General features: G+C 29.4%; 2 protein-coding genes across 2 annotated transcripts; both read right to left on the reverse strand.

Moving 5' to 3' along the window:
- Nucleotides 1–233: 233 nt before the first annotated feature.
- On the reverse strand, nucleotides 234–4371 carry LOC105627576 (apolipoprotein D). The gene is made up of 4 exons (XM_012208857.1): nucleotides 4210–4371; nucleotides 1441–1669; nucleotides 823–994; nucleotides 234–511 (listed from the first exon to the last, which is right to left on the reverse strand). The coding sequence occupies exons 1-4, from the start codon at nucleotides 4369–4371 to the stop codon at nucleotides 355–357; spliced, it is 720 nt and encodes a 239-aa protein (XP_012064247.1). The 3' UTR covers nucleotides 234–354.
- Nucleotides 4372–7407: 3036 nt separating this feature from the next.
- LOC105627577 (myosin-6) lies at nucleotides 7408–11406 on the reverse strand. The gene is made up of 9 exons (XM_012208859.1): nucleotides 10788–11406; nucleotides 9932–10706; nucleotides 9696–9804; nucleotides 8929–9621; nucleotides 8627–8853; nucleotides 8339–8541; nucleotides 7966–8246; nucleotides 7740–7898; nucleotides 7408–7662 (listed from the first exon to the last, which is right to left on the reverse strand). The coding sequence occupies exons 1-9, from the start codon at nucleotides 11404–11406 to the stop codon at nucleotides 7576–7578; spliced, it is 3153 nt and encodes a 1050-aa protein (XP_012064249.1). The 3' UTR covers nucleotides 7408–7575.
- Nucleotides 11407–11630: the final 224 nt, after the last annotated feature.

Consider the following 11630-nt stretch of genomic DNA (forward strand, 5'->3'; position numbering starts at 1 on the left):
CAAGTGATTTTGTAATATTTCTTATAAGTTGTAGCTGCCATATCTAGTAATTAAGTACTAGGTGCGTTGAGTGATAATCTGACGACTGTTACGCTAATGATAACGATGATGATGATTAATGATGACAGTGATCATGATGACCGTATGTGCTGCGGCACATGTGTCTCAATTAATTTGAATGAATTGTGCTAAGATATTGAGAGAGACGACGGGTCTAAAGAAAAACAATAACATGTTCATTATAATTATGTAATTATAAATAAGAGGAAGAGACGAAGAATATTATAACACGTTGTTAATTGAATTAATAAAATTAGCCCAAAGTAACGAAGAGATGTTTAATTTGAGCGAAATTTATTGACCTCTATGTTTTCGTTTCAACGGATGCCTTCTGGTGATATGGCTTCTTTTAGCTGGTGCCACTGCCGGTATAAGCACATCTTCCGAATTGTTTGTTTTATTGCACTGCTTTTGGTCCATAGGGAACATGTACTCCAAGTCAATGTCATATCTACATATTAAAAATTTTATTTTTAATCTCAAAAAATAATACGACAATATAATATTTGTTTTAATTCAAGAAATTATCGTTTCCTTTTCACACACTATTAAAGCACCTTAAAAATAGATGACTTTTAAAATTAACGATTTTAAAATTAACGAAATTGTATTCATTCTTTTTATTGAAGTATTTTAAAAATTATTGTATTTAAAAAAATATTTTTCGAAAGATATATATATATATATATATATATGTATATGTTTAATAAGATTTAAAGAAACAATTCTACTGTAATCAGAATAATATTAAGAGAAATATACCTAGGCAGTTTCTCTCGAAGATAAGAAATGACATTTGCCCCGAGGCTCGCTTCACGGCTCATGATGAAGCTAGATAAATATCTTGGGCTTTTACTCTTTTCAGCACAATGCATTAGTAACGCCCAGGATTTATAATCCGAATCTAATACGTATGTATTATACACTCCTTCGTCTGGAAAATATCGAACTCGCCGTAAAATAATTCTATGAAAAATAAGTATTTATTTTTACCAAATTAAATTGTTATAATTAACGATTCTTTCAGAAAATATATTTTTCAGAGATCATGTCTTGCAAGAAGTTTACATCTAGAGCTGGCTCCAAATGACTAACGACATGAGCAAACACAAATAAACAACTTTCAAAGAAAATCGAATAGTATCGAATGTAAATTGTTTATTGTCATTTGCTTGATCTGGATCTGGCTTAACATTATGATAAATTTTTTAAAAAATGAATAAAAGAAAAAATTTAATGAAAAGAATTAACTAATTAAAATTTTGAAATTAAATTAGAATAAATCATAAAAAATGAGCAAAATGAAGTATGAAACTTTTTTTCATTACAATAGAAAAATTGAAAGAAATTAGATTGCGAGATAAGTAACTCTGTGTTTACATGGTAACTCAGCATGCATCCAATGAGCAGGTAAGTCTGGCGAAGGGATTTTCCACGTGATGTTACCAACGAGCAGCTCGTTAATAGGATCGTCAGTAAAGCTGTAAGTGAAATTCATGGTAACTTCAGCATTTTCAGGCGAAACTGAGAGCTCGGCTCTCATACATCTGTACACGAGGGCTTCCTCTGAGCTTGCATAGTACTGTACTATGTACCACAATCCGAGAAACTGCAAGAAGCGCAAGATGTCTGTTACGTGCGAATGTATGTAGGCGTGAAGTCACGCGTGAAATAGGCACAACAGTTTACCACGCCGTGCCGATTTTATTCACGTTAATGTATGCTAATAAATATGTACGGCCAATGGGTCAAGCGATTGTACTCGATAGTAAACGGCGTTAGAAATATATGTTCAAAAATTTTCCAGATGATTATCACTTCATTTCCATTCAAAGACATAATTCATTGAAATTCTCTTGTATTTTTTATAAATTCGTTTAACTTTTTTTTACTTTTCACAATGTGTTATATTGTTTAATTATATCAATTAAACATACTTGTATAAATTATTTTTACTATATTCAATACATTAAATTTTGATGTAATTTTGATTTATTGATTTGCTTTGATCTTTTTATAAGAAATTTATTTTTATAATAATGTTTAAAATAAATATGTTTGCTGTTGCTAAATATAAAGAAATTCTATATAAAGAAATTCTATTAATAAGTTTCATATAAAATAATAATTCTTACTATTAAAAAATAAAACTGAAGAAATAAAAAATATATGCTTTATCTTATCTGCAAAAACATGCAACAAATTGAGACTTATACCGGAAACGTGAGACACTTCAAAGTTTTGGGTTATCACAAGATATATGTATTAGGATTTAGAGCCTATCTGTTATAAAGTCACATCGGTTTAAAATGCAATGTAATATTTTCAATATATATAAAATTTTTTTATCTTTTCGAATTCATTAAAATTTTGATCTAAATTCATGCTAAATAAAAACAATAAAACAGGAATAGTTTGAAATTAAATTATCTATTACGTTCATAAAGAAAGCCACAATCTTTATTTAAATGTAAGTTCTTCATCTTGCTTTAATTATTTTTTTTAATTTTCTAAAATTGATATAAAAATTAAAACGCATCTGCAATACAATTCACTTCATTTAAAGTACATATTACTATTTATGACAAAAGCAAACGGAAATTGTCGCTATGTGAGTCTGTAGTCTTCCTATAAATACATATCAAATCTAAAAATAAATCCGCCAAACGTAGCTCTGGAAAGAAAGTCTATGCAAGTACTGCTATTCTATTATTCCATATTCGCAAATAATATATATTATAAAGTATTATTCTTCAAAGTATTATTCTTGTAAAATGGTTTCTCCTCATTTTTTTTTATCTCATTAAAATTTATTAAATAATTAAGTACATACATTGTTAAATATTAAATATTATAATTTGCAACTGCATTTATATTATTTATTGTCAAGTTTATATTGCAACTGTATTACATTAGAAAATTAGATCGACCAATTTTTCATAGTTTTTAAAACAGAATTGCCGAGCGACTATTTAAACAAAAAACAAAGTGATAGGTTTAATCGATATATGATATCATTTTCGAAAATTTCCTATAGAAATTAAATATGAATTCATAAATTTAGCAAAAGTACTGTACATTCTGCAAAGTCATTTGTCAATTCTTATTTGCTTATTAAAACTCATAAATTAAAGTAAAATATACTTGTTCTTGGTCATCAAAATGTTTGGCCAATTTTCTCTCTGTATACTGTAGTTATTAAATTTTTATTTCATTTAATTCAAAACCTCTTTAAAAGTTAACAACAGTAGTGTGTGTTAAATTTATTCACGATTTACTAATGGGAATATTAATATAATATGTATAAATATGTTTGATAGCTTTTATTACTTTCATGTCAAATTATGTGTTATTGTTAATTATACGGTAAACGATCGTTTCTATTGCATATTAATTCTAATGAATAATTGTAAATTATGTTCCATATAATTAATATTCAATTGACATATTCGGCAATGTAAATGTTCATTATCCGTTTCCGAAATCACATCAGCGACATATAACATGTCAGTATACTTCATATTATTTTGCATCAATATCGTACATTGAATGAAATGCATCAAATACTCCATTTAATTTATATAAAACAATTAAATGAAGCGGCAAAAATATGTTTAAATCTTTATTAATGGTGAAAATGTTGATTTTGGTGACAATTTCAAGTTTTACAATTAACACAAGAGTTAATTGTGAATTATAAAAATAATTGTAATATTATAAAGACTTTTTAATAAAACTTAATTATAATGTAACTTATTTCTTTTGGAGAATGTAGAATCGATTTTTTAAAGACTTTTCCGAGAAAATCTAATTCTTTATCAAATTATAAAAATTAAATATTCGCGATTTCAGAATGTAAAAATTTTATAAATGTGATTATAAATATTTTATAGTCACATTACAAGTATATGCATTCTTTTAATGAAAAAGCGATCTACAAAATTTTATATAATTGGAATCGACAGTTCTGGAAACAAGAAAGAATTCAAATTTTTTGTTGACTTACATACATTGTACGTACATGAGACAATCTTTGTATTTATTATACATGGAATGTTTAAGTGTAAACAATTCTCATTTAAAATGTATGAATCGGAAAATTTATATCGTTTGATTTTCAATCGTTATAAATTGCAAAAGATTCTATACCTCGGATATGTCAAAGTTGCGTATTCCCTTCACTTTCGGGCACTTAGTCTTATCCTCCCGTCTCTTCCAAACACTGCCGGCGTCGCCGATGAGAAATCCGATGATAAGTAGCGTTATTGTCAACCAGTAGAATCCCGAACGTCGTCTCGTTCCGGGATGCATCTTTACCGTGCATTCAGATTCCGCTCACAATAAACGGTACAAGTTGATCGGCTGGATCGCGCGCGACGTCTCTCCTCGACTGTCGGGGCTTGCTCAGCAACTAGAGGCCACGTACATACCGAATGTACGAAGAACGGACGCGCGGCTCATGACTATTACATGGACGAAGAGGGGGTGGCCACTATCACGTTCCTCCCTTTGCATTCTTGCTGTTCCTTCGTTTTCAATCGGCAACTTGTTCCGCACGTACAATCCTCATAACTAGCGCCGGCTGGAACCCAGGACTCGTAGGCGTGATCGCCGTTTATAGCTAAAGAAACACGCTATATTCCCGAGTCACTCGATTTCTCTGAATTGTCCTGTTCTCTCTGGCTTTGTTCCTGACTGGGACCAGTGAAAGACCTCGTCTGCAATATTTTTGCGATCCTTTCACATTATGAAGTTTATGATAGTTATTTCTCGTGAAAGAGTTGAATTATATTCGTACTAATGATAAGTAATCGACATAATGATTTTAACAAAAACACACAAAATTAATATACAAAGTAAAATAATATAATTGCGTACATAAAGATAGGGATTGCAGAAATAGAGATAATTTTTTGATTATCGACATGACTATAACAATTTTATTATTCAAATCAATCTACAAGAAATAAATAAATTTTATTTTAATTCAAATTTTATTTTAAATATAATATAATGTGCACTTCGATATAATAATACAAAAAATATTTCTATAATTCAAATGTGAATTATAAATACATATGTATTTATAATATGTCAGTTTATATTATATATTAATTTTTTATTACATATATACATATATATGTATATATATATATATATATATTTAAATAAGATGTTTACATAGCTTCGTATATGCATATATATTCATATAATATGCGTAGGTATATCTTCATTAAACAATAATACACTTAACACTGATTAATTTGAATATATTGGACGTGACAATGCAACGTAATGTATTCATTATGTATATGAATATATAATGACATGTACAAATTAGAATAAAGAAATAGCATTGTAATCGGTGCACTTTACATTAACTTATTGTTTTTTTATTGGGTTAAAAATATGTGAATTGATTAGCTGATGTTAGCAAAACATTTTTTTTTATTACTTTTGAGATGTTGTCAAAGTAAACGGTTTTGCAAAAAAAAATGGATACATAAGATTTTTAAGAGATGATTTTACTTTTAGTAATGACTTTAAAGTGCTGAAGATAATATTTTTGAGGATGAAATATCATCGAAAATATTATATTTGTAAATAATAAAGCCAAAAATAACAATAATTTATAGATTTATTTATGCATTTGTAAACATTTTTTACGTCATTTAAGTGATGTGATATATTATTATTCACCATGCACAATTGAAAATCGATTCGGTAATAGTACAATATCTCTTTAAATTGATATCAATATGCAACAACTTACTCGAAGTAAACGTGTTTAACATACGATATTGATACGAAAAATTTCATTCATGTATATATGACGAATTCTGATTATATTTGATTATAGTTAATTTTACATTTTAATTATATGAAATTTATATAGAAATTTAAGCTACAGAATTATAGATTATATGCACACCTTTTTTTAATAATAATTAATATATTTAATATTTTTTAATAATAATTAGTTAATAATAATTAGATAATTTTTAATAATCTTTAATAAAATAAAAATAAATATATTTATTTTATATTCTATATACATTTTATATGTAGTTATATTATTTCAATTTACTAAAAAAAAAGAATGTATACTTATTGTAATAGCTTGGATAAAAAAATAAAGAAAAATTAAAAAATTTTATTATTATATTAAAAACTTACATATTATTGCAACTGAAAATTAAATTGTCCTCTTTAAGCAGCTCGAAACTTTTTGTTTTCATTTCTCCAACAAAAAAGAATGACGTCAGATTCACGATTTCAAATCTGGTTATTCAGATCGAGTCATCTAATATAAATTTAAAGTTTAATTGCTTCCCTGTAAGTAAATCACAAAATTAAGTTTATCGCTGGGATGAGAGTTGTTTGAGCAAAATAACTTTATCGACACTGACCGCAAATTGTTGGACTGTGTAATCTGTTTATTAAAATGATTACATATAACTTTTACGCTATCTATCAAGAATAGCCTTTTACGTCAAGTATATTTTTCATAATATACATTTCTTTCATACATAAATGAGAGATGCTACGTATTTTATATCTTTGGAATCCTTTACACTTTACAGAAAAAGAAACGCAAATATAAATGTATATATGTATGTATATAAAAATATATTTTTAATTATACTTGCGCGGATGTATACATAGGAAAGTCATTCTAGAACCGCAATGAATGTGCGCCAAACAATCTGCTACACTACATTGATAAACTTATTATCAATTCGTCAGTTCATTATTTTATCACACATCCTTTTCCTCTATGACAATCACACTTACGAAAATATTTCGGAACGCAAAAACTAATGTTATGATAAAAATTGAAGGCGGATATTTGATATAAAAAAAATATTGGATATTAGATTAATATTTTTAGCTGGAATTAGTTGAAAGAGAATAAAATCAAAGAGAAATAAGGAATACTAGAAAAAGAGGCTAAAAGATTATCTTAAAAAAATATATATCTTGCAAAATGTACTTGTAATAATTATATGAATATTAATAAAAATATAAGAATATAAATAAAAATATAATATAAATTATAATGTTCAAAGTTTATATAAAGCAACAATAATATGTTTGTTAAGTTTATGTTATTCTGTTGTCGATATATAATATTATACAATCATTTTATAAATCTTTCCAAAACTGCAAGACATGAAATAAGTAAATGTACATAAAATCATCTAAATGCCATTTCCATATCAAAACATAAACAAGAAAAATTATCATCGGTCATTTTATTTTAGACAAAATATGATATTGAATATTGTATTCTCGCGATGGGAAAATAGGAAAAGAAAATGTAAAAATTTAAGCAAATCAATAGTATATACGAAAAAATTTTTTATTCAATTTTCGTCTTGCAGAAAAATAGATCGGTATTTGTTCCATATAAAAAACTGTATTACTGCTAATTAAGTACACTGTACTCTAAATTCAGTTGCCATAATCGAGTTCATCTATGCCTTCGGAATCATTGTCATCATATGTTGTACGTCATTTCCAAGGAGGCTTGTTCTTCTGATCTATTTTTGTAAGCATTTTTTGCGGAAGTGGTATATGTTCACTAATATCGTGTACAGTCTAGCAGAGAAAATGATATTATTCGTATATATACATATATGTGTGTGTCTTAATTATCAAATTTTAAATAAACAAACCTCGGGACTTTGTTGCCATGTGACGCTATCCTCACTCATACTCAATTCCTTTTTTAAGTAATGTTTCCGCGGTACCTCTCTGCATCCTAATGGCGGACTCGAAATACTACTTCGGAGTTTTGGATCTTTGTCTTCTCTTGCTAACTGCATTTCTGCAATCTATAAAAAATTTATTTACGTTTGATCGTGAATATCTTTTTAAGATCATCTTCTGAATATTAATCACCATTTTCACATATTTTCGAAGATCATCCTTTGATTCATTTCTATTGGTTAATGGCGCATTTTCGATGGAATTCATTGTTATCATGCTTTCGTTATGATCTTCAACAGATTGTGCATTAATTAAATTATGTGCTTCTAACGATTGAGCGGTATGTTTCATTAATTCCTGAGAAAGTTTAGTATAACAATTTTGCATTGATTCTGATTTTTTAGGATTTTTAGAATCAAAACATTTGTCTCCGTGAATTTTTTGAATCGGAGAAATATTATCCATATTACTTCCTGTAATAACATTTTTTTAATTTATGCACAAAAGTGTCATAATCATGATGATATTAACAAATAATTGAACTCGAACATATTTTGTGACTAACCTGATATAATATGTAGAGCCTGTTGCCATTGCTTTTGCATAACGGAATGCAATTGTTCCGCAAGTTGAGATTTTGATGCACGCTGAGAATTCAAATGCTTTTCTAATAAAGATGATCTCTGTAAAGCTTGAGCTAATTGCAGTTCGCATAATCGTTTTTCCTCTTTATGTTTTTCCTCTAGCAAATTTATTTCTAAACGATGTCTAAAAAAATTCAATATGTATATAATTTAGAAGATTAAATCATATTTTATTGCGCTGCTATATAAAAATGTATAAAAAAACCAACTTATCGATAACATCCTTTATCTTCCTAGCAGCGCATTCAGCTATAACTTGCTGTCTTGTTTTTAATTCCTCTAAAAATTCTGATTCGGCATTATCAAGTTGCATTTGAAATTCTTGCAATTTTGCTTTTACCACCTCATCCACCTGTTTCTGATAAACCTCTTGTAATTCTGCTCTGATTTTTTCCTTTTGTTCTGCAACAGACTTGGTTTCATCTTTAGCTAATTTCTGAAATAATAAGCACAAATAAGTACATGGCTAATAAAATTATAACTATGACAAATAATTCAACATATATTTTACTTCTGCTTTCTTAGCGTCGTCAATGGATACGAGCAACAATGAATTTTTCTGATCTAGAATAGAATTTCTATTTATCTCTTCTTTAAGTTTAAGTTGCAAACTTTCTTTTTCTTGTCTGAGTACTGTCAACTCAGCTTCACAAGTATCTAATGCTTTATGAATAACACCCATCTCATTTCGCACTTCTCCTCCCCTCAAACGTTCTTTATTCAATTCTGATTGAATAGTTCTTAATTTTTCTTCGTTTTGTTGATTCTTTTCTAACAACTTGTTAAATTCTATCTTCATTTGCTCATATCTATTTTCTGCTTCTTGAACCAATGATTTGTAACTTTCTAATTCGTCTGCATGAATTTTTAACAGATCAACTTTCTCTTTGATCATAATGTCACTCTTCTCTTTATATCCAGCTGCCAAATCTAAAGCTTTCGATAACTCTCCTTCCAGCCGTTTAACTTGTGTTTGAAGTTCTAACATCTCAGACTGATGCTTTTCTGTGATATTTTGCAAATTAGTCTGTGAATTTTTATGCTCAACTTTTAATATTTCGACTTGCTGCTTTAATTTAGACCAGGATGCATGAAATTGAGATATCAGGACATTTTTTTCATTGTCTACTCTAACTGCTACTGCCACTTTCTCCTGTTGTTCCAACAAACGCTTCTGAAGTTCTTGAATCAGATGCTCGCAATGCTAAAAATAAATAAAAATAAAAAATAAACTATATTATTCTTATGCTATATACTTACAGTGTAGTTTTACAATACCTCTCTGCGGAATTTTTCTTCTTCTATCTTGATCCTAAGCGTTTCTTCTTGTGATCTAGTTGGATTAGAATCCCAAAAATCCGAAAGTGATAAAAGTCGTTGACATTTTCTGTAATAATTTTATAATAATTCATTAATAAGATTATAATTTGCATTAAAATTCTCCTTGAATAGTAACATTTTACTCTATATATATACTTAAAAAATTAATATACATAAAAAATTTTATAAGATACCTTAAATAAAGATCCGTATTTGTTCCGATGTGTACAGTATTTTTACCAAAACTAGATTTTTCTTTATCGTGTAAATTTTCATTATCCTGTGATATTTTACAAAGATCTAAAGGTTCTATATTACATTGTATAGTTTTCGATGGTATCATACCAGAAAGCCTAACTGAATCATTAATATGTGACACAGTATTTGTAACAGAAGATTTTGATGGAGTATATATACTGCTTGTATTCGTTTCTATCATTTGAACGTTTGATTCTGACACTAATTCCTTTGGTTTAGCATTGTCAATCGTAGATACATTAAATAAATGATCTACATTTTTTGTATTTTGTATCATATATCCATTTGGTTTTATAACAGGCTGAACGTTTCGTTCCCATGTTTTAAATTCAGAAATCATTTTATCAGTCTCATTTACATGGAATGAATTATTGTATGGTAATGATATATCAGGGAATGTATTGCTTGTTTTCTTTTGAGAAAAGATTGACGAAGTATCAGTGAGTTGAGTATCTTTGTTCTCCCATTGAAAATCTAATTTACGATGCACATCAAATTTATGATGTGCTTCTTTTTCTTGACTACTTGCATTATTAATAGTTTCAGTCGATAGCGTTGGATTAAGTAATTCATTGCGATACTGATATCCACTAGTGTTATTTATTCTTTTTGATAATTCTAATTCAGTAGCTTCCATTTCTTGGAGCAACTCGTCAACCTCTGACAGTTCCATCTCTTGTACTACTTTAGAACGGGGATGTAGCAACTGACCTGTTGATGTATTAGATGAGTTTGACACAGGTACTGTTGAATGCAAGGAATTATGGGGTTTACAATACAAGTTACTCGTACAATCATTTTGTCGAAGAGACAAATAGGAGTCCTTTGTCCCAGACATAACAGTGACATGCGAGGGCCCAGTACCACAGGAAGCAGGAGGTACCACAGAGGAATCAGAGTACGAAGTTAAAACATCATGCTTAACCCGAGTGAGAGTGTTAGTTGAATTAGAAGTAACAGCTGTCGAAGGATGACACCCAGATGACTTCGCGTCTTTCTTCAGGAAATTAGTACAGCTCTGCGACGAATATCCATTGGGAGTGGAAGGAACGGATAGAGATTTACGCAGCTTCACGGGAGAATTTTGCAAGCTGGATCCTTGACTTACGGAGAACCTAGTTCTAGGTAGGGTCTGCCGTTGATAAGGATAGGATGCACTGCCGTGGATTAACTGAGAGTCGTTAAGCAAACTGTTCGGCGCAGAAATGTCCAAGCTATTATCTCTGGACTCGATCGCGGAAATTCGAAACTCCAATGATTGCATATGTCCCACCAATTCCGAGATAACACCGGTCCTCCCGCAATCCGTTCTGACGTGATTGCTCGAGCTGGTGTCAGAGTCGGAAGACGGTACGTGAAATATGTCAGGCGGGATCAGAAGTAAAACATCCGTGTCATCGGACTCGCTCATTATCCATCTAAACAGTCGTCTGCCACCGGTAGCAAATTATTAAGCAACTACCACAGATCAATCGATATTTGCAAAGCGCTCGCAAAGCGTCCCGGCATTGATGTTTATGTATGTACAGTGGAGAAACAACCAGCGTCGCGTAGGTTAGGTTAGGTTCAATTGCAATTCAATTTTTTTGCAGCGTGTATTTACGGAAGGCTTGTTATACGAAGCATATATTATGT

The sequence above is a fragment of the Atta cephalotes genome, assembly GCF_000143395.1.
Source record: "Atta cephalotes unplaced genomic scaffold scaffold00009, whole genome shotgun sequence".
NCBI classification, from domain to species: Eukaryota; Metazoa; Arthropoda; class Insecta; order Hymenoptera; family Formicidae; genus Atta; species Atta cephalotes.